The 21,972-nt window shown below is 48.3% G+C and overlaps 8 protein-coding genes across 8 annotated transcripts; 2 read left to right on the forward strand and 6 right to left on the reverse strand.

The window, feature by feature from the left end:
* Positions 1-134: 134 nt before the first annotated feature.
* PAAG_05668 (hypothetical protein) lies at positions 135-771 on the forward strand (the record flags this gene model as incomplete). The annotated part of the gene is made up of 2 exons (XM_015845644.1): positions 135-323; positions 472-771. 2 exons carry the CDS (start codon positions 135-137, stop codon positions 769-771), a joined length of 489 nt encoding a protein of 162 aa, XP_015699870.1.
* A 3,179-nt stretch (positions 772-3,950) lies between these two features.
* On the reverse strand, positions 3,951-5,711 carry PAAG_05670 (periodic tryptophan protein; the record flags this gene model as incomplete). The annotated part of the gene is made up of 2 exons (XM_015845645.1): positions 3,951-5,352; positions 5,443-5,711. The coding sequence occupies 2 exons, from the start codon at positions 5,709-5,711 to the stop codon at positions 3,951-3,953; spliced, it is 1,671 nt and encodes a 556-aa protein (XP_015699871.1).
* Positions 5,712-6,309: 598 nt separating this feature from the next.
* PAAG_05671 (hypothetical protein) lies at positions 6,310-6,609 on the forward strand (the record flags this gene model as incomplete). The annotated part of the gene is made up of 2 exons (XM_002792340.2): positions 6,310-6,343; positions 6,404-6,609. The coding sequence occupies 2 exons, from the start codon at positions 6,310-6,312 to the stop codon at positions 6,607-6,609; spliced, it is 240 nt and encodes a 79-aa protein (XP_002792386.1).
* Positions 6,610-7,037: 428 nt separating this feature from the next.
* Positions 7,038-8,307, reverse strand: PAAG_05672 (hypothetical protein; the record flags this gene model as incomplete). The annotated part of the gene is made up of 3 exons (XM_002792341.2): positions 7,038-7,885; positions 8,060-8,149; positions 8,220-8,307. The coding sequence occupies 3 exons, from the start codon at positions 8,305-8,307 to the stop codon at positions 7,038-7,040; spliced, it is 1,026 nt and encodes a 341-aa protein (XP_002792387.1).
* Positions 8,308-8,855: 548 nt separating this feature from the next.
* On the reverse strand, positions 8,856-9,725 carry PAAG_05673 (hypothetical protein; the record flags this gene model as incomplete). The annotated part of the gene is made up of 1 exon (XM_002792342.1): positions 8,856-9,725. One exon carries the CDS (start codon positions 9,723-9,725, stop codon positions 8,856-8,858), a length of 870 nt encoding a protein of 289 aa, XP_002792388.1.
* Positions 9,726-11,144: 1,419 nt separating this feature from the next.
* On the reverse strand, positions 11,145-12,528 carry PAAG_05674 (hypothetical protein; the record flags this gene model as incomplete). Its single annotated transcript, XM_002792343.2, has 3 exons — positions 11,145-11,200; positions 11,288-11,943; positions 12,068-12,528. The coding sequence occupies 3 exons, from the start codon at positions 12,526-12,528 to the stop codon at positions 11,145-11,147; spliced, it is 1,173 nt and encodes a 390-aa protein (XP_002792389.1).
* Positions 12,529-14,454: 1,926 nt separating this feature from the next.
* Positions 14,455-16,015, reverse strand: PAAG_05675 (hypothetical protein; the record flags this gene model as incomplete). Its single annotated transcript, XM_002792344.2, has 2 exons — positions 14,455-15,735; positions 15,818-16,015. The coding sequence occupies 2 exons, from the start codon at positions 16,013-16,015 to the stop codon at positions 14,455-14,457; spliced, it is 1,479 nt and encodes a 492-aa protein (XP_002792390.2).
* Positions 16,016-17,928: 1,913 nt separating this feature from the next.
* On the reverse strand, positions 17,929-20,234 carry PAAG_05676 (hypothetical protein; the record flags this gene model as incomplete). The annotated part of the gene is made up of 3 exons (XM_002792345.1): positions 17,929-18,443; positions 18,528-19,596; positions 19,716-20,234. The coding sequence occupies 3 exons, from the start codon at positions 20,232-20,234 to the stop codon at positions 17,929-17,931; spliced, it is 2,103 nt and encodes a 700-aa protein (XP_002792391.1).
* Between the last annotated feature and the right edge of the window lie 1,738 nt (positions 20,235-21,972).

The following is a 21,972-nucleotide window of genomic DNA, read 5'->3' on the forward strand; positions in this document are numbered from 1 at the left end:
CAGGATAGGGCGGGCAATTAAGTGCGCATATTTAATTTGGGGGGGGGGGGTAGGGGTGCGGTGAAGGGTTCGTTCCCGTACAACAACTCCCTCTCGCTCCCTCTGGCTCCCTCTGGCTCCCTCTTTGACTGGCGATGGAGGACAGACAGACAGACATCCCACACGAAACAACGCGTTGGTTCCCCCGGGCTCCCCTGGAACACTCCACGGCTGCTTGGCAGCGCAGTCGGGCCTGTTCAGCGGGCACGACTCAGCAGCGACTCCAGTGGGACGACAAGCCAAAAGTGCGCTCGTCCCTTTGGCCCCTGGGGGACCTGATTAAGGTGGAGCCACGCTACATACTGCGACTCTGAGTGGTAACTCTGGCCCGCAGCCGGCCAGAGTGGGACCCGCTAACCTAACAGCCCTGTCGACTCTCTCTCTCTTGACTTTAATTCCTTAACCACTGCTAACTCGCTCAGTCGAGCCCAGATCCCTCATGGCTTCTCTGCTGCCCTCAGCCAACTGCTGGCCCGACCCCAGCCCTGGCGACTCGGTCTTTACGTCCTCAGGCACCTACCGGCCCATTCATTTCCTGCTCCTCATCCTCCTCTAGGGCTGTCCCTCAGGAGCCAAGAAGCAAAGAGTCAAAAAGAGTCAAACCTCAACAGGCTCGAACTTTGCCAGAAAAACCCCTTTTCCCCCGTCTGGACTCCGTTCCATCAGGCAGCTTCCTCTGATTGGGCGCAGATCCTTCAGATGGTTCTGACCCCTCGCGTCCCAAGCCGCTGACTCGCTGACTGGCTCCATGAAGCAATCCCTGTCTGGTTCCTGGCCCTAAATCAAATGGCTCTCTGCGACCTTAATCCCGCGTCTGAACCTTCTATGCCAACACAGGCTAGTTTTGAGCCACTGACAGAATGGGAAATAGTGGGGATATTGATGGGAATGCCCTTTTTCTTTTTTTCTTTTTTTCTTTTTCTTTTTTTCTTTCTCTCTCTCTCTCTCTCTCTCTCTCTCTTCCTTTTATTTGTGGCTCGGAAGGCGGGCGGCTAGGAGAATTAACATGTGGAGAGACGTGTGTTCCGGAGGAGTTCCATAGCTCTGTGCTGTGGAGAATCTATATTATCCATCTTTTTTGTCTGCGAAGGAGCGCCACCGGGAGTTATCTCTTATAATCTGATCAACGCAGCTATCGACTCGTGATCGACTCGAGAGCCGTTTTTCTTGGGAGGTTTTATGTTTCTGACTTTCGAAACACTGTCACCTTCTTAAGCGCAGAACATAAAACATCAACATCACAGCACATACATTGATTAATAATTGCTTATTCCTCCCCTCGCTCAAATGCCGATTATTCCAAGTTTAAATCCGTAGACGATCTGCCACGTTGAAATCAACAGACTATTTTTAAAACTGTCATCTTCTCTGTTTATTCACTTTCCCCCCCCCCCCCCCTTCTTCCCCCTCCCTTTTTGCTGACATGGACCAATAATGCTTCAACCAGGAACCATTAATTGGAAGAACCCGACATTTTATTCTCATATCCCTTACATGGAAGCGCCAGGGGGAGGATTTCCCTTGACCTAGCCTAACCCTCCGATAGAAACATAAGAAATCAGCACGAACCTCCCACGCCTGTGGCCCATGTGCCCGGTCCTACGACCATCTTCAGGATGCGATGCTATTCTTAATTATTATTATCATCCCCACTGGTGTCGGTGGTAATTAGCTGATAATTCAACTCCAGCCTCTCATCCCATCGACCACTCGACGGGGAAAATAAAGATATTGTTGAATGAACTCCAGACATGACCCGAGAAAAGAAATATATCCCCACCCCAAGACAATATCTCTGTCCCCGACTCTGACCGAACACAGGCGAATATATCCTCGCCCAAGGGAAAATGCAAGGCCCCCAATCTTGCGGAGATTTTTTTTTTTTTTTTTTTTTTTTCCATTTCTCACCGTTGCATCCGTTTCACAATCTTGATCGCTCTGTATGTACGTACTCCAGATAAAGGTCCAAGAGGGAGAAGCTCAACTCGCCTAAATCATCTTCAACGGTAGTAGCAGTAGCAAATGAACATGTGCGAACCAAAAAACTACGCAGACTTGGGCAGCGATCTTGAGAAATTGAACTGGTTGCAATATCATCGGCGGCCGCGCCCAGAGGTCCCCAGTGTTGATGGTTGGTCCACATGTCAAGCTTTGATATTCCGAACTCCCTCGCTGGGAGGGGGGTGGGGTTGGTGCGGGATGACGACAGGTTCGTGATGGCGCTGGAGAATTGAGGAATGGAATGGAGATCATTGAACTGGTCGTCTTGTTGGGCTCCTGATCCCTAGGTGTCTGCCTGGTGGTTTCACTCCTGGCAGAAGCAAAAGCAACTGGCAGCAGGAAGGGGGGTCAGGTTAATACTGAGGTTATTTTGTATTTTGAATCTAGATATAGATGTAGATTTATACGGGAAAAAGATGAAATGGAAGGATGAAAACGCAGAGGCCACCCACCCTCTTCTCTTCTCGAATTCAAGACTTTTTTTCTTTCTTTCTTTCTTTCTTTCTTTCTTTCTTTCTTTCTGTCCACTATCAGCACCAACTGTTCGTAATTTCCTTGCCTTGTGTTTGCTATTGTACTCCACGTTCATCTCACCCACAAGGGCAAGGGTATGTCGCTTTCTGCCAGACGCCGAATCGACCCAGGCCTCCCCAAGGGATCCATATCCACGCTCCCCAACAACGCAGTATCTTATTAAATAATTTCGCTTCGCAATCCATGAATAATCTGTTTTCCTTCTCTATCTATATATCATATGACGCGTGCCTGGAACTCCGAAAAGACTAGGGGGCCCGGGGCCTTTGGAGAGGAGATAGATGTTGAAACAGGTAGTATGAATGGAGATGTTCTTTTTCTTTTTCTTTTTTTGTAAGATGAAGTTGAGTTGGGTGGGTTGGATATACTGGCATCAAACGGAATGGAGCCTGCAAATGACTGAGGCCTGCATTGGCCGCCATCTGTCAGTGATGCTATCTATATATACCAAAGGATGCAAGGAGTAATCATGAAATGACCTAAGCTTATTTCATTCCATGTCAACCCTTCCTTTTCATGTTCCTTGAAGCATGTAATTAATTATCCGTGGCTTGCTTGTGCCGAAAACCCTTGTTCGCATTGTTTGAAGGACACCTACGCAGGTGAGAAAGTTATATCTTGCTGACCAGCAAAGCAAGCGATGTTTATTTTCCATCTGTAAAAAAAATTCGCTCATAAGCAAGTGGCCATCCTCTTCTCCTGTCTGCTATCATCTCTACTCTTTGCTCTGGCCATATCCCCATTGGAGGAAGTGGTGAGATTGCCTATGATTCTCGTTCAGCGGAGAGAGGCGGTGTGTGCATTACCAGAATTCGGGCCTTCAACTCGGCACCACGGCCAACATGCACTTTAACTTAGTCTGCCTAGATAAGAGGGGGAAATAGTATACTGGGCATGGGGAGCATCCGCAGAGCTCTGGGTCCATAATATTTGAACGGACAGCAATTAGGAGAAGAGGAAAGAGGGCAAGGGGCAGCACGAAGATGGCAGCAGTAGAAGGGAGCGCGAAGATTTTTACCTATGACATTCTCCCTGCCTGCCCGGTCTAGTCGGCGTTGGCCTGCGGATGACCTCCAGATCTGCCTGATATATGTATGCAAGGCGGCATAAAGGCAGTCGATTGTTTGCTCGCTCTGACCACCACATACTGTTTGGCTCACTGGAGGGGAAATGGTAATATAACGGGGTCATTAAATAGAAAAAAAAACTCCCAATCGCGTAACCATATTATCCTTTTTTTCTCTCAGCTAGCAATTAAAACAAAAAGAAGAAAGGGGACCACAAACTCCGTAAAAATACTCCGTGATAAGGGCAGTGGTACCAGTAACCAGTAACCTGAAAAATAACCAGAGACAAGAGGAGGAAGGGGAGGGGATCTAATCTTCATCCATGGACTCACATCCGTCCTGGTCACGCTCCTCGCCCACCGCAACACCTTCACCATTTTCATCATCGTCCTCTGAATCACTGCTATCATTCTGCGAAATGCCAACCATCCGCTCCTTAACCTCCTCCTGCGCCGAGGGTTCCAACCGCGAAGCAAAAACGCGACGCACAGCAGCATTCGTAGATGTATCCCAAATCTGAACCACCCCTTTACTCCCCGCAACCGCAAGGCGAAAACTGACCTCCTGATCCGGCGCAAATGTCGTAGAGAATACCTTCCCAACCTCAAGTTTCCGCGAAACAACCATGTTTGGTTTATTATCCTGCACATTCCACAGCTTCACCTGCTTGTCGTTGGATCCCGTGACGAGGAAACCAGGGATGGTCGGGTTGACGTCGAAGGACGAGACGGAGGAATCGTGCGCTTGCAACATCCACACAGCCTTGGCCGATTCCTGCCGGGCGTCGTGGCAGTATACCATCCCGCTGTCTGTCGTGACGTAGAAGAAATTGGGATCGTGCGGGTCCCACCGGACGTTCTCGACATCGCTGTCTACCCGCCATCTCGCAACCTTTGCATCGGGAGCTCTCATGTCACCAGCTACGGCGGTCTTATCGTAACTTCCGCTCAAGAGGACCGTTGACTCCTTCGGGTGCCAGTCCAAGGAGCAGATTTTATCTGTGTGGTTTGTGTAAGACTTAGCGCATTTGGTTGTGGTCAGATCCCACAGTTTGACGGTTTGATCTGCCGATGCGGATGCGAGGAGGTTGCGATGCTGCCTGTTCGCTGCCAGAGCAAGGACGGCGTCCACGTGGTAGTCTTCGTTTGCCTTTTTGGACTTTTTCATTTTCTTTTTCGTGCTTGCCTCTGCGTTTTCTTCCCGCCCACCCCGACCCAGGATGGCGTTTGGATACATACAATCCACAATGTCTAGGTCCCAGATTTCGATATCCGGCTCCATCGTGCCAATTGCGACAAAATTTCCGTGTGTTCGGTTTTCAGAGTTCCGACCAACGGGTATATCCAGCCACTCGAGGCACAGTGGGATAGCAGGTAGCATGATATCGTGATGCACATATAAATTATCCGCCTCGTCCTCGTAGACGTATACTTCCATATGCGCAACCTCATCCTCCACCTTCCCCGCTAAGAGAAGATTATCAGTTGGTAGAATTTGTAATTCCTCTCTCTCATCATCATCGTCATCGTCGGCTCCCTCCGGAATGACTAGGTAAGGATCCTCTTCGTTGGGCTGGTGGTACGCAAGCGACTTGACGTTGCCGAACATCGTGACTTGTTCGCCATCCTCATCCACAGGGTCGCTGTCATAATGATCAAGGTCGTACTCTTTTAGGTCATCATCATTAATGCTTTCGTCTTTCTTGCTCCCACTATAAATAACACACACACACACACACACACACACACACGTACATACATTAGCAAGCTGAGCCTTTTCTTGTATTCGGAAAAATGCATACCCCTTTGCCTCTCCTTTTTCCTTCCCCTTTTCTTTCCTGCCTCCCTCCGTAGAATCCCCATCACTCTGATCATCTTCCTCCTTTCCCACATCCATTCGATCCTTGTTGGGATTATCCTGTGCTTGTTTTAGATCTATCTTTGCATCTGCAAGCTGAATCTTTGCTAGCTCCGATATCCGATTGATCTCCGCCTCGTCGATTTCATATTTTTCTGGAAACGGGGCGGCCACACCGCGGCGCACCCATGTAGTTGCTGTTATCATAGACATCTTATCCTTCTTGAAAAAGCCAATTGAATGAAAGGTATTATAATTTAATATTATTGGAATCGTGCTCTTTGCGGAGGTGGTTGGATTGTAGTAAAACACCTCTTTTCGCGCACCCGGTTATGAAAAGAAGAGTAATTCCTTTCCTACAAGAGAACCATAAAAAGATTCCAGGGAATGGAGAAAGCCGAATTAAAAGAGAGCGTCACTCACCATTTGCGCTCCCGTTTGAGTTGATCAACTTCATCCCCAACGCCCTTTTTTTTTTTTTTTTTTTTTTTTTGTTGCGTGAGGGGGCATTTCTCCGCGTACTCACCGCCGGGCAGAATTGTTGCTTGCCTTGGCTCGGCGAAAAACATCGGATGACTGCCGCAGCGGAGAAGCCAACTTCGAGTCAAGACTTCATTCAAACATCAATTTAACCACAGAACACCACAGAACAAGAACATTCCATATCTAGCGATCCCCTAGACAGGCAGAAGCCTCGACGCATAGTCCACTCACAGGCCGTTATTCCTGCCTTAACCGCCAATTTGCACAGTCAATGCCCCCCAAATCATCGACACAACTTCCCATAATTTTCCAAGTTACATAAAACAAAATGCATTCCCACCTGCATACCAAACACAACACAAGTACCGTCCCCTCCCCGCTCTTCCCAACCATTTTAATCCCCCTCTAACCATTGAATTCAGACTGCGAAGAGATCATGACCATGCTCGACGAATGCCATGCGCGGGGGTTCCTACACAAAGCATTGGCCGGCTGCAACGAGATCAAACGGGAAGTGAACCGGTGTCTCGGAAGAGAACGATATAAGCGCGCACAGAAGAATCGGGAGAAGGCTAGGGAGAACAGGAAGCGGATTGAGGAAATTTGGAGGAAGGACGATGAGGCATGATTGGGAGGAATGGTGGGAATGTGGTTGGTTGACTCTGCGTCATATGCGAGATTGAAGTCGGGTTGGCGGCCGGGACTGGGGCAAGGCGGGGAGAGGATCTTTCTTTTGCCTGGGGATGGGTTGTTTTGGCGTTTTTTATCGTGTGTGCTAGCGTACTCTAAGACTCAGATCTGGGTTTTTATAGATCTTGCTTTGGCTTTTTGATGGACTCTCTTCTCCAAGCACAGCCATCATGGGGATGATATGCAGCAAGACTTTCTGCGCAGACATCTCCGGTTGATTACTACCCAACATTTGTATAATTGTATATCAATATCCGTTCATTAATAAGGGTTCTAAATTTCTGCTTGTCAGAGTGCTCCTACATAACTCTTGAAGAAGCCAGGAAAGACTATCAGAAATTGTAAGAAAGTGTATTCTTGCGGGTATCACGACTCAAGAGCAAGGGGCTCATCCGGTTGCGTCACGCCAGCCTCCCCTGCCGTATCCGATTTATGAGATTTATGCCTTCTCTTCCTCTTTGTCTTCCCGGTTGGTTCTCCGCCAACATTCGAAGGCTCCATTTTATCCGCGCCCTTTAAATCGGAAGCAGGATGTTGCTCGACTCCACCAACCCCTCTGTCCTCCTCCCCTTCTCTACCACCATCTCTACTAGTTGGTTTAATCTTGTTCTTCGGCTTCTTCACACTCAGCGGATTAGGTCCCTTAACTTTCTTTGCCTTCTTTTCCTTAACAGTTACAGACCTATCCCCCCCCGCCTCGTCCTCACCATCATCACCCCTCTTCCTCTTCCCTGCCACAATCTTAGTAACCCCAGCCTTGAATTTCCCCCTCTCAACCCCTTCCCTTACTCCCTCCGACGAATTACTCAGCGGCTCTAAAATCATCACAGATCTCTTCACATATATAATGGGAACACCGGGAATCTGCCGTGCCCCTCTCCGCAGGTAATTTGCCGGCGCCTCCTGAGCCGGAGTCGCAGTAGACTTCCATTTCTGCTGCTTACGATTATTACTAGCTGTCGACTCGGAAGCCGGCGACGGGTCCGCAGTGGCCAGGATGTAGTGCTCTTTGTTTTTCTTCAGCTCAGAGCTGGGCGATAGTAGAGAGAGGAGACAGTCGACCTCGTCGATTGTTTTGGATTCTTCGTTGTGGGAGCAGTACCGGAGGGGAAGGATGGTTGGTGGTGGGAGGTGTGGTGGGCGCGTGTTTGGTCTGGAGTTTGGTTGCGGAGGCGACGAAGCCATGACGGTTGCAAGAGAGCATTTTGTAATAACTAAAATAGGTTGTGAGCAGGGTATTTTCTTTTTCCTTTTCCTTTTTCTTTTTTTTTTTTTCTTTTTTTTTCTCTTTTTTTTTTTTTTTTTTTTTTTTTTTTTTTTTTCCCCAACAACGGAGCACGAGGATGGGGAGATGGGCGGTCGCAAAGGCGGAGAAAGTGAAAACATACATGGCTTTACTTTGCCTTGCAACGTTCGTTCGAGAGCAGGCACGAGGTCCATTTTGAAGGAGTATATGGTGCGTAGGAGATTCGAATCCACTGCGCATACGTCAGTTTTCTTGATATACAAATAAACATATATTGGAATACCCCAATACGAGAAACGGACCGAGGACTTGATAGGGCTCGCGGAAGCCAAATGTGAGCTCATATTGGTGCATAAGCTTGCGATACTTCTTTGACCGTTTTGCCCTCATCTTCACAGCTTAACGTGAGCGACTTTGGGGGTGATTGATGTATGATGCATGTATGTACACAGAGCAAGAAACATGCCGACTTCTGGGATATTTCCTAGATAGGAAATCTTTCTCGCCAAGACCATCCGCCCTATTTAGGACTAGCTCCAGGGTTTTCTTCTCAAAACAACTTAGCGTGCCCATTGTTTGGCTTTAACCGCTTTTGACTTTCAGCCCTACCTTGGACACGGTCAACTTCATCTGCTCCATCTAACTATGCATCTTCTGTTTCGCCTTTTGTGCAATCGCTTTGGACAGTAAATATAGAAATCTTGACTCTGCTGTCTAGGGAAATGAAAACAGTTAGCTATCTACATTCAATTGTCGGGTTCGGGACCTCAATGGCAGCTGACATCAGGAGATCATGAAATGGTTTCAGCTACACACAATGAGAACAGATTTACCATGGAAACTTGACAAGCATTGAAATGAGGCGAACGCTCTACCGAGCGAACCTGCTCCGAATAAACTTTGAAAGGAACCACTGGTGCCCATCATACACCTCCGTCTCACCCTAACCCAAGCTGAGGCAGCACGCTTCTAGCAACATACAACGGCGAAACTCCGAGAACCATGGCATCCTGCAACCCACGAGCCAGACACTGTACGATCGCATGTCCCCCTTCTGTCCGGACACGATCCTTATAATCTCTCATATGATATCGACGCGTGTCTCTGTCCAGATACACCAACATATCAACCTTCTCCCCGGTTACTGCAGCCGCAACCGCCATGCATGATTGCCTTTCATTCCCCCGTGCTCCCTCTTCCACAATCGCAGAATCATCCACAGACAAGCACGAGCTGCCCATCTTATTGATGAACCTCCTGCAATGCGCCCGAACACCAACAAGCGCACTATAATAATTCCAACCCGCAACCTCTCCCCCACGTCCAAACACGGCCCCTCGTCCGCCAAGGTCACTTTGCAAAATCTCCCTAACATCCCGCCCAACAACAACCGCCCGTCCAGGAAATAACTTAACAGCCAACACCACCTTCTCATACCTATATCCCTCCGCGCCCTCCCCCCCACAACTGTGCTCATATAACCTCTCCTCATCATCCGAATCAAGCAGATAACAGAGCCCCTCGACCGTTTCGCCGGGATTAGGGATGACGTTTGCTAACCCCTCCTGGCCAATTTGCCAGCGGTGGTCATGTAGGTGGCCGTGGCCTATGTAACGGCTGGAGGGGCAGTGGGAAGCTAGTTCGGAGAGGGAGAGGTGGGTGCCATAGGCGAAATAGAGGGATTGGCATTTTGGTTTGGATGGGCAAGACTCGTTTGGTGTAGGGCGTTGGCTCCGGGGCGGGGAGGGTGGTGGGGATGGTGGGGGGAAGGGAACGGAGTCCGTGAACGGTTTGTGGTTAGTAGACATTTCTTTTCTTTTTTCTTTTTTCTTTTTTCTTTTTTCTTTTTTCTTTTTTTTTCTTTTTTCTTTTTTTTGGTTTTATGTTTTATGTTGTTGGTATGTGGAGCAAGTATCGGAGCAAGTATCAAAGTGTGGAGTTTGCTTGTTGGTGATGTTGATGGAGGGAGAATGTGGATGAGAGCTCAGTTTTATGTTCTGCTGAATGGGATGGTAGAGTGTTGAGGAAGAGGGTGAATAGGGGTGTTGATGAGCCTTGAAGCAGATGGAATTTTCTTCTCCCGTGAATAAAGGTTATTCAGAGGGTTGATAGACAATAAATAGTAGGGAAGGGAAAGATATACTTCAGTTCTTCCAGATGAAGTAAATTTTCATATATATATATATAGAAATTTTATCCGGCAGATTCTTGATACTCTCAGGAATTCCTGCTGGAATAAATATGCTTATTTTTGCTTCATAGAAGATAACACAGATACATTTCATTGCGGAGTGTAACACATCATGCTCAAGCAGAGATGGCAACATGTCCAAGTGGCAAACAGATAAGCATCTTTCATGAAAGAGGGAAACAATATTCAAAATCCCTTGGAGAGCGGACTGGGAAGAGAAGAGATTTTGACTGTTTGCAGCCCAGAGTGCGTATACGCCCCCTACAGAACGGGTGCAGACTCTCCCATAGGCATTCTGTGCTCCCCAGGACACCTGGTCAACACAGCTTCACCTCAGGACCTTATTCCTTGATATCTCCGCCAGCACTTAATGCAGAGGCAAACAAGGGAAGGAAAGAGGACGAGCATATAAAAACAGATTTATGAGTTGGAATTTGTTGGTTGGTTTATTATGTGCCTTCCAAGCAGATACGTATGCATATACGTGACCAAGACTTAATCAAAGCCTTAACTAGTTAATTAAACCTTCATTCAACTGCAGTACAGCAGGAAAAAAGACGTTAAAATCTAGATAAAAATTTCTCTATCTCCAGGTATTGAATCCCATTCGGGAAATAAACGCGTGTCTCTCCATATTCATCACGTTGTGTCGGGCAACGTCATGTTAACAAGATGGCAATGCCAAATCTGAAGGTGTTCGGATAGACAAGGATTCGTTCCCGAATGTTCTTGACACTCGGCATTGTTTGTTGGCGCCTATGGACTCGAAGACGAACTCAGGGACAAGCGTGCGCGATTGCCCGGGATCATGTCTTAACCTGCGTGGTATGGAGGGTTAGCAGGCAAGGATTGGATTACAGAGCAGAAGGGGGGGCTATTACCAAACAAGGCAGACAAATGCTACTCTGACCGGGAACAAGTCCGAGGTGGGTGGGAAGGAATAGAGGACGGCCAGCTTTCGGGAAGATCTAAGTTGGCAATCCTCTCCCCTCAGTACGCTGGGTATCCATATTTCAAAAAACACAGGACACCTTGCTTATTTGTTCCGTTTCATACACATTCCAATAATCACGCTGATATCGTCCATCTTGCCTATAACGCCATCAGCAATGGTTCAAACGCAAAATGTACTCGGGAAGCAGAGGAAACGGAGGCAGCACAAAAAAAAAATCCACATACCCCCTTCAATAGCCAGCCCCTCCTCAATAGCCTTTTCCATATACGGACTTTCCGCAAATGGATCCTGCGCAATAACCTTAGCAGCCTGCAGCAGGCGACGGGCTACATAAACCATCCTCCTGTCTCCATCGGGTGTATTCCCAGCAAACGAATCATCCGCCCTCTTCCCGGATTCCCACTCCTCCAAACTGTCCAAAACAACCTTGAGCACCTCATGTTCCCACAGATTATCCACCACGCCGTCTGACACGGCCACTACAATGTCTCTCTCTTCCAGCTCGACCCGCGTCAACACCGCATGTTCCCGCGGTGTGTCTACGCTATTCGTGCCCAGCTGCATGGGACAGTCGAACCAGTGCCATTGGCCCTCCGTCTTGAAAATAACTCGTTGTTCGCGTGGTCGGACTACCATCACTTGGCAGTCACCCAGGTTTGTTACGTAGAGTATCGGAGCCAGAAACCCATCGTTCATGGTATAGTGTAGCAGGGCTGTGGCGCTCGTCGTGGTGCCCAGCCAATTGTTCGGGTAGGAAGTTGCTTCGATAGTGTGTTCGTAGGCGCGCTGTAGGAGCGAGACGGGATCTGGAGCGGAGTCTCCGGTGACATTCCGCTCCACCTCCAGAGCCCAGAAGTGAAGTATAAGCCTGGACCATAGCCTATAGTTGAATAACATATATTAAAAAAAAATACAATAATTCAGCTTCAGATGTGAGCCTTTTATATTTCTCGTAAGAGATTTGATATATATATATATATATATGCATAAGTTTGTTTTCTTACGCTGCATGGCCCTGCGGCTTTGTTGCCCACGCTCCTACACCGTCGTTGACACCCAGATAATTCTCAGACACAAGAACCGCATCGTCGCCGTTCGTCAGGCCCCTGACTAGCTCACCATTCACCCACGGCCGCCTATCCTGGCTGCGAAAGTGAGTTGTCAGGGGATCGGAGAAGGAAGTCGACGGTATCGAAAGGAAGGGCGGCGGAAAGGGACGGGAAGGCCTCTTGGGGCACAGGGCATAACCTGTTTCGAAGCGGAATGGGAAGTTCGAGAGAGGAGGGGGATCCCTGTGGGATTCCGCTGTGTCCGTTGTGATGCCGTAGGTCGGTGCGGCGGCTCTGTAGCTGACGAGGGTGCGGCGGAAGAGGCATGCTGCTTGTCGTCTGTAGGAGAGAATGGATGGAGAAATGGAAGAAAAGGAAGAAGAGCGCTGGGGGGGGAAGAAGAGATTAAAGACCATGCCAGCGTAGGAGTGATTCGCCTGGGCCGCGCATAGGAGAGGGGTTCGTTAGCACATCCTGTGGAGGAGTGGATGTACGGTAGATGATATGATGTAAATACTAGGTGCCGGTGAAGGGATGGACAGTTCAGAGACGGAGATGGTCAGAGGGGTAACAAGGGCTGACACAGCATAGATAAATAGGCGGAGCCCATGCACCGCCCCGTGTGGCCGGGCATGAACTGATCAACCAACGCGAGTTAGCTAAATACTTGTTTCATTAACGTATTTCCGGTGGGGATGTTCAACTAATTGCTAGATTCAAAATATTATTCGACCAATGTACACGGAGTAGGTTACTGAATAAACATGATAGAGTAAACTACACCAGATGAAGCAGTTATATTTATTCCCAATAAAAATGACAATCGCTGGTTGCTCCGTAAATCGCTGCGAACTTTGCCGCAGAATTGCTGTAGAGATTGCTGTAGAATTGCAGACGTTCGACCCAGCGACCTGCTCTGTACTCACCCCGTAGACCCGTTGTTACTCTCTCCACGGTTCCAGTGTCGAGATTCAAGCTGCCATCCATGGATAGGTCTCTCCTACTCAAACCGAGGTGGTAGCGCATTCCACAGCCAATACAAACACCTGCCTTGCTAGCTGTATAAATAGATCGGATGTCCTCTTAGGACCTATCTATATACGGAGTAGTTATATTGTTGTTATGATGTTGCCTGTAAACGGGCAATGAAGTTGAAGTAAATATGTATACCCGATTCGTCAAATACACCTCAACGTCATCCATCCATTCCATCATCCTAAGCTGATGCAGAGACAATGTAGGCCTCAAAATACTCGTCTGTGCCTGTTTAGTGCACACGATCCCCTCAAAAGAAATTCCAGGAAAATGCGTAAAACACGAATGACGAGATTGCAAAAGGGGGGGGGGGAATACGAATCTCCCCTTTCAGCACAGGAGGCCAGGTCCCGTTCAATTTTGGCCATCTCAATTGAACCTATAGCTGATCATTGGAAATACATATATATCCAGCAGCCATAGGTTTCAGTGGAGAAGCCCTTCGCCTGGTTAACTATTCGATTACTCGCCTGCTTTCCCTTCGCTTGTTATCGTTATGATTATTTATGACGTTGCTTCAATGCTGCAGATAATAAATAAATGGAGGGGTAACATCAAGTCCAATGGCAGAAGCATGGGGATTTAAAAACCCAGGGCATCATGCTGAGTAGTTAGAATCGTCAAGATGGCGGGGGAGTTGGGGGTTTTCTTGGAAACGGCATTGGCAAGCGCCTTTCAGCATGCGGATTGGGATTCTGCCGGGCGATTGTTTCCGGGGAGATAGTTAACTATTTGGATTGGGCGTTGTGTAGAAAGGTGAGGATGAAAAGGGGCGAGGTAATTCTCTAATAATAAAGTCAGAACAATAATGAAAGTAGTTTTAGATGTTGATTGAGCTTTGGCCAGAGATTGGAGCTGTGTGAATAAAAAAAAATTGATAACTTAAATTGGATTTACCAAATTTCCATCAACTTCTTATTTCGAACCTCGTACTGTAAGTGGAAGCTCACTATGACGAGACAACCATTCCGACTCTGATTTCCCATTTCCCATTTCTATCCCATCTCACCTTGTCATTGACGTCGTAAATCGTAAAATAAAATCACAAGAAGTGAAAAGCAAATGTACAGCGAAAGAGGTACTAACATCCCCATAAACCGTAACCTCTTTCCTCCCATGTTCATGTTCACGGACGTCCCCTAAAGTAAGCACAGTGCATAAACCCATTAAAAAGAAATAAAATGAAGAAGAAAGAACGAAAAAGAGAACGAAAAAGAGAACGAAAAAGAGAGAAAGATACAACCGAATCCCACCTTTTCAAAGAACATGCACCCCACCTTTCTCATATCTACAAGCCTCCTCCTTCCTTACATCATCATCATCATTTCCTCACGACGCGCCAACACCTCCTGATGAAAAGCCCCAACACTCTTCTTAATCTGAATATAAACTTCGAAGAAGGTCATATCCGGCCCCACACGAACAGTACACAACCCATCAGCCAACTCACGTGCCAAATCCGCACAGTGCTCGGAGAAAAACCGCATCGAATCCGTTACAACCGGTTTCTTATCAAACACGTCAATGTCGTCGTCGTCGTCGTCGTCGTCGTCGTCGTCGGAGAGATCGCTCAGGCGAGCACTGCAGGGGCAGACCGGGGCTTCCTTGACGGTGCACTTGCGGGAGCAGGCGCAGTGGCCCAGACAAACGCAAAGCTGGTCGCGGACGTATCCGTGCAGGGATCGTTTTCCCTGGAAACGTCTGAACTCGCCGACGGAGATGCCTTCGAGTCTGGCGTAGGCGGCTTCGCGGTTTGCTTCGATGTAGCGGTGCTTGGGGAGGAGGCGGTCTGTGGAGCTTGCGGAGGAGGTGGAGGAGGTGGTGGTGGAGGAGGAGGAGGTGAAGGAGAAGTTGGAGCTGCTGGTTGAGATGCTGTGGTTGTGTTTTGTAGATGCTGGGTGGGTTGAGCTGTTTGTATCTGCGCCTGTGGCGAGGGCGTAGTAGAAGCCGTGATTGCTGCGACTGTTGCTGTTGCTGTTGCTGTTGCGGTTGCGGTTGCAGTTGCTAGAGTTCCTTTGGCTTGTGAAACGGAGATATTTCTCTGACATCGTCGCGAGAATCATGCAGGGTGCGTAGTTATACATTGGATCTAGGCCGGTCCACTCCTTTTCGGACAGAGATTCGCGAGAAGATACGACCCGCTCGATATATCCGCGATAAACTCGCAAGTCATCCAGATGGCAATTAACGCCCAGGTTGTTTGCGGCATAGACTTCGATGACTCTCTCCACATAAGCCATTTGCTTCTTGTGGATGAGCTCTCTGTCGAGAAGGCCGCAGATGTCATCTGATTTCAACAGGCGTTTGCATGCCTGGAAAATCATGTGGACGCGGGTGGTGTTCGGGAGGTACTTTCCAACAATAAAAGGGGCCAGAGTGCGTCCGTTGCGCATAAGCTCTATATCGCCACTGGCGCCACGCTGGAAACTCTCGCAAAACTGCACGTTGGAGATCTCGATATTCAGGTGTGCATTGAGGATATAGAAGAGATCTTCGATGGTCTCGAGAAGACGAGGGATGGAGTCCTGTGTCATTTGAGCCTCGACTTGGTCGACGTGGTATTTAATGCTAGTGGATCCGTCGTCCATCTGTCCCATATACAAGGTTAGCTATGTACTGCATCTGCGGTCGTTCTACTGCGAGGAGGGAATTTTTTGGCATTTGCTTTACCTCGACTGCAAACGACGTCAAGACAGCAAGGAAGAGCTTGGCGACGGCATAAATCTTGGAATACATCACCAAGATGCGGTCACGTCTCTCGTTCGCCTTCTTTTCGCGCGCTGTATCATGGACGGGATCGTATGTCATTGGCAGCAGTAGCTGCTGGTCATCTCCTGCCATCATGGGAGCGACTTTCAATTCCTGCATAGTGCTAGTGCTAGAAACTGGAAGGGCTTGGGCAGTTTGGGATATAAGGAGAAATAGGGGTTGAAAGATAGAGTGAAAGGAGAGATAGAATTTGCAGTGCAGTATAAAACGAATGAAGGGAATTGGATTTCGAGAGCTTTGATTCTTTCTTGGTAGGCCGTCCTTGTAGTAAGCGGAATGAGAACAAATATGAGCTTTGTGAGAGAAAGAAAAGAAGAAGAAGGGGAAATGAGCGGGGCCTCTCTGGAGCGGGCAATAAGAGCGGGGGAGGCAGTGACTCCCGCCCATTGTCTCCCAGCCCCATTGAGTATAGGAAGTGTTGCATATTTGAATATTCACCCATTTTGTTGACAGCTGAGGTCCCTGGAGTTCTAGAGCTCATAAGTTGTTCACAAAAAATGTTGGGGGGGGAGGGGGAGGGGGGAGGCTGGTTGGAAGTGAATGGAGTGAAGATACCTACACCAATTTCTCCGCTCCGCCATATATTTGCGAAGGCGAGAGTGGCGCAAAGAGCTTTCATTCCCCTTCTATTGTGACAAGGTTGCTCTGTACAAGTGCATTTATATATAATGCCCTTTGTACTTAACTCGAAAGTGGGGCGGGTATAATACTACCTAGCTCTCCTGTATGAATGACCAGCAAGCCTCCCTCTGCCAATTTTTGTTGAATGATGATTGGCAGACAATAGGCAGCGTTAATAGCCATCGGGCCATTGACTCTTGCTCTTATTGATATATCATTCACAGTTCATTGAATTGAATGCTGGGAGATTTTCCTTTTTCTTTTCCCTGTTTTTTTTAAAAGGGGGGGGGGGGCAGTGTATGATAACGATCTCTCTCTGCAGAGAAGACTCCGTCACCCTAGGGAACGAAAGAAGATGCCCAACTGTTTGGCTAACGCGCACTCCACTGGTCCCCGGATAGGGCAGTGAGTCCGAGCAAAAGAATACCAAGCAATACACAGATAGATAATGTAACAATGAGGGAGTTTTGTATCCTTGGAAGGCACTGCTGCTTTTCCAATCTCAAACAGACCAATCCCCTCACTTGTAATAAGGTGAGAAGATGTGGGAGTGATGGGTATTAGGACGCTTGTTCAACTCGGGAGGCAATGGTAATAATCTAGAGCATAAGCCTATCTTAACTATCATATAAGGGGGAATGGGGGTAGTAAACTATCTGTAGTCGTGTTCTCGAATGCAAAAGAAATTTTACCTGTCGACGATATAAGAGCTCGCCATTTTGTAAGATCTGGCAAGGAATTATTCTTGCATATAGTCAGCCAATCCGGTAAATCGGGGGTTCGCAGCATCATTCCAAAAAGGAATAGAGATAACGGGTAGCAAAAGTCATTGAATATAAACATTATCCATACGTAAATCATATGTACGGTACGAGATGAAAGGGGTCAAGAAAATAGGAAACCTGGCAAACGATTCCAAGAATAAATATGACCTTCAAAGAGCCGCCGCCACCCAGTTTGAATCATGGCCGGACAAATTAAAAAGAACATGGGCATAAAAAGGGGGAAAGCGAGAAGTCGCATAAATATGTGCTTTTTTTAAGGATAAAGAAATGGGAGGCAGCGATATAATTGAGGCATAAGGACCGTGACAAGGGCTCGCTATTAGATATCGCACTCCATGTCTCACCATAAGAAACCATTCACAAAAATCGTTAAAGAAAGTTCAAAGTATAAACAATATAAATGAAATGTATACAGCAAAGAAGAAAATATAAAAAGATAAGATGAAGGTGGAGAAGATATATTAGTCAGGATTAGGCAAGAAAACAAGACTGGACCGCCCATTCAGTAAATCATGGTTGAAAGACAAAAGGAAGGGAATCATAAACGAGAGTAAAACGAACAAGGTAAGCTCCGGTAAACTACGTTCAAATAGTGGGTTATCGCAGTTAACCCTTCTCGACCTTCTCTTCTGCTTTTTCGCTCTCCTTTGCCTTCCCGTCACTCCCGGTGTACTCCAGCAGCCTCGACTCGGTCAGCTTCAGCTTCTCCTTGGTTTCCGAGAGTTCCTGCTGCAGCGACTTAATATAAATAATCGCTAACTCAACCGTGCTCGCCTTGCTGATCGATTGCGTTGAATTCGATTTCTCAGGCGTTTTGGTGCTGGTGGTTGTGCCGCCGTTCGCTCCGTCACCATCACCACCACTACCACCAGCTTTGTCGGCCTTTTCCCTCTCCCGGATTAGTACAGGTGGTAATAAGCCTTCGATCTCCTTGAGTGCAGTATTGATACGATTTCGACGTCCCTGCTCAGCTAGTTTATGGTTTGTGCGCTTTGAACTTAGGTTTTCGGCCAATGCATTTGGATACGATACGCCTGGTAGAAGGGTGCCTTCAATGATGTGTTGGTAGTTGGATTTGGAGGCGAGGTAGAGAGCTGAAGTTTCAGGAGTCATATTCAGGACTATTTCCAGTCGTAAAGATTTAATAACTTAGCCATTAGGATTACGATACGGGGGGGTGGGGGGAAAAGGTGTTGAAGACTTACCATCGCCGCGAATTAAGGGTTGAATACTAGGGCTGATTTTTGGTCGCAATGCAGGACTAACTTGGGAGGAACTAATGCTTGATCGCTTCTTCGATATCCTCCCGTTCAGTTTCGAATCGACCCTCTTGATCCCAACTGGTCCAGTTGGGGATGGCATGGCCCCGACCTGTGGGCTTGGTGCAGAAGCAATAGCTGGGAGATCCGAGGAACCACTATTCATGGGTTTTAACTTTGGCGTCTGGTTGGCTGAGAGCGTGGGAGTAGCCTCAGGATTTGTCACGATTGTACCAGAAGAAGCGGTAGCGAGCTCAGAATTGGATGATGCCGCTTCGGGCAATAAGATATCCTCCATCATCTCGTCGGCGTATTCGTTAACAACGACACCTCCGCTTCTCGAGAAGTGTGCCCCAGAGTTTTGCACTGGCTGCGGTTGACTCTGTAATTTCATCAGGGTAGCAGGGGTTGCGGCTTCCCTGGCTATCGCCTCAGATATTGATTCTTGCGCGCCCAAGCCTGGAGATTTCACAGAGCGCGGGAGCGCAGGAGGGGGCATCAACGGCTCTGATAGCGGTTCCGGAGAAACAGAATCCTGCCCAGAACTTTCAGTGCTTCCTGGATGATGATACCCATCCATCGGATTCGCTGGCAGTCTACTTGAAGACTTCTCACGGTTTGCAGGGTAGAAGCTCTCTTCTGAAGGAACAGCTGAATTGGAGTACGTCTTTCGTCGGCTAAGGGGGCGAACTGAAGGGGATTGTCGAACAAAGCGCGCAGGTGCTCGAGTCGGAAAGGACTGTTTTCGTCGTGGTTTCCGCGAAAAGACGGGAGATGATGGAGCTGAGGAAGATGGAAGGTGATTAGTAGCGTCTACCGGCGAAGAAACAAACCCCAGATCTGGGGCCTGGCTGGTGGCCCCATTGAAGAGATAGTTATTACTATTTGCGTTCCCCGCTTCGAGTGCGGGAGATGTAAGGGGGGTAAAATATTCGCCAGGGACAGTATATTCGGGAAGGCGAAATTGCTGATCCAAGGGCGTCATTGCAGGTGAAAGCGACGGGGTGAAAGCGCTCTATCCAATTTGTTAGCATCTTGTATCTATCGCATGAAAACTAGATCTTTCTTTCGTTCCTCCTCTCTTCCCCTTCCTTTTTTGCCAACTTGCGCAATGCTCGCGTCGTTTCTTCATACCTGGTCATCAGCAGCCCTCGGGTAATGCTCGTAATGCCGCCGGTTACCAGTGTCCAACCTGGCGAGTCCATTCGGAACCCCAACGTGCATCTCGGCGCTGTTTGGCGTTGGAGGAATGTATGGAACTTGACCATAATTCTGAGGGAGGAAGTTTACTTGTTTCTGGACGTAGTACTGCGGCTCTACATGACCGTTTGTCGTATTTATGCCTTGAACGCCCATCGTGTGGTGCAGTTGATGCAGTGCAGGTTGGTAATTCGGGGCTTGAGATATACCCTGCATATGCGGGTGGGGTGCCGCCATCCTGGGTGGCTGAATATCCTGCATCGCGGTCGAAACAGCAGGGCTGGAAGCGTTAACGGTATTGTGCGGCTGGTTTGCAACTTCATCCAATTCCGCAAAGTTGAAGTCGAAATCCAAGTACTTGGAAAACTCCTCCTCTCCAGAGACGGGAACTAGGAGGTCTCCGTTCAGATGCTCCGGCCAAGTCGACAATGAGGGGTCTATCTCTTTCGCCATAGTTGCAAATTCTTGACTGCTTCAGGCCTGCGATGAGATTGAGAAGAATAGGGAGACGACCACAGACGAGATAGGAGACAACTGGCGTACGGTACGGAGGGATCAGATGTGCGTGCGGCTTGGCCCGGGGGAGAAGGGAGGAGGAGGGAGGAGGAGGAGGAGGAGGGGGGTTGGAAGGGGGAAGGGGGAAGGGTGAGCCGCAGGTGGCTGCAGCGGGGAACCGAGAACTCGGAACTACTCTTTGGATCAGGTTCGTAGCCGACAAAAATAGGTCACGGATACGGGGGAAGTTTTGGGGGGAATTCAAAGATTGGGTCAATCACAAAAAAAAAAAAAAAAACAAAAGAGCAAACAACGGGCGAGAGGTTGCTGGCTGATATCAAGTCATGACGAGTTTGGCGGTGGTGGGCTTGTTTAATGGGGATGGACGTCGTCGGGAATGGGGAAATGGGGGGTGGGGAGTAAGTGGGAGGAGTAAGTGGGAGGAGGGAAGTAAGTGGGAGGGAGCATGTCGGTGGTTTATGCGTGGGGGCGGGGATAGACATCGCCCGCCGTGATTGGCTGGCACGGGGTTTAATCATGTCACGTGACTCTGTGACTTCAGATCCCACGAATGAACTAGCTATTAACTAACTCTTTGCGGGGGCCCCCCCCCCAAGACGACGGAGGTAAGTGAGGTGGTATATTATTCCGCCGAGAATTTGAGTTAAACTATCTACGTGGGAGGATTGCTGACAACTCTAGAGCTTCTCTTTGGTTAACTGGTTGGTTGAGTATCAACACCTTAATTACTAAGAATTATTGGCATTCTCTTGCTTCGAGAAGACGGTGGAGGTTATTTCTTGGTTCGCCTGTCGGTCTCTTCAAGTGCTGTCACTTGAAGCAAAATGCTGGGTGGGTGTGGTACCAGTTTCAACCAATACCCACCACTGTCCCACTAACCTCATCCAGATGCCCGATATCTCCCCTGTCTATCTTAACTTTCCAAATCGTCCAAACCGATCTGGACCTTTCTTTCCATTCAGACTGCATGCTTCAAGGGCTGGGATCATCCTTTATCCATGGATGATGCATTTCTTAACCCGCAAATCCCACTGCCCGGATAATATCTATAGAAGATAGAAGAATAATTAAAATGCTGCCGCAAGAGTAACAAACCCCAGCCCGGTCCCCCCCCCCCCCCCCCCCATGCCTGTCTAGCTTCCTCTGCCAGCCCACCACCATCCCGTCAGCCGACTCTCCATACAAGTTAGCGGCACCTCTGTCGAACGTTTTCTCGGTTTCTGTGCATGAAAAACGGCAGGGATGCGTGGGGTAAAATATTCATGGATGGTAATCGCGTGGTGGCGGGGGCGTCGGTTTTTCGCGTCCACACAAGCGTCGAAATGGGATCTTGGTTCATCCAATGTTATCGTGGGGCAGTTAATGCGAGAGCAACCAACAATGCTAAGGGCCTGCATGCGTCTTTGTCACTTGTTGGACTTTTTTTTTTTTAAAAAAAAAAAAAAAAAAAAAAAAAAAAAAAAAAAAGACATTTTATGCCTGGACCGCTCTAAGCGCACGAACCCCCGTCAAGTGAGCAATTCTAGCGCCCCTAATAAAAAGAGAGCGGGTCCTGTCAGTTTGATTTAATAATTTCCTTTGGTTCTTCAAATGATGTTTGAGGCTTGCAGATCACAACAAACCCCAAGAGTGTTCATGATGTCGATCTTCGGGAAGCGTTGACCTTCGGGTAGAT

The sequence above is a fragment of the Paracoccidioides lutzii genome (genome assembly GCF_000150705.2).
Source record: "Paracoccidioides lutzii Pb01 unplaced genomic scaffold supercont2.15, whole genome shotgun sequence".
Classification (NCBI taxonomy): domain Eukaryota; kingdom Fungi; phylum Ascomycota; class Eurotiomycetes; order Onygenales; family Ajellomycetaceae; genus Paracoccidioides; species Paracoccidioides lutzii.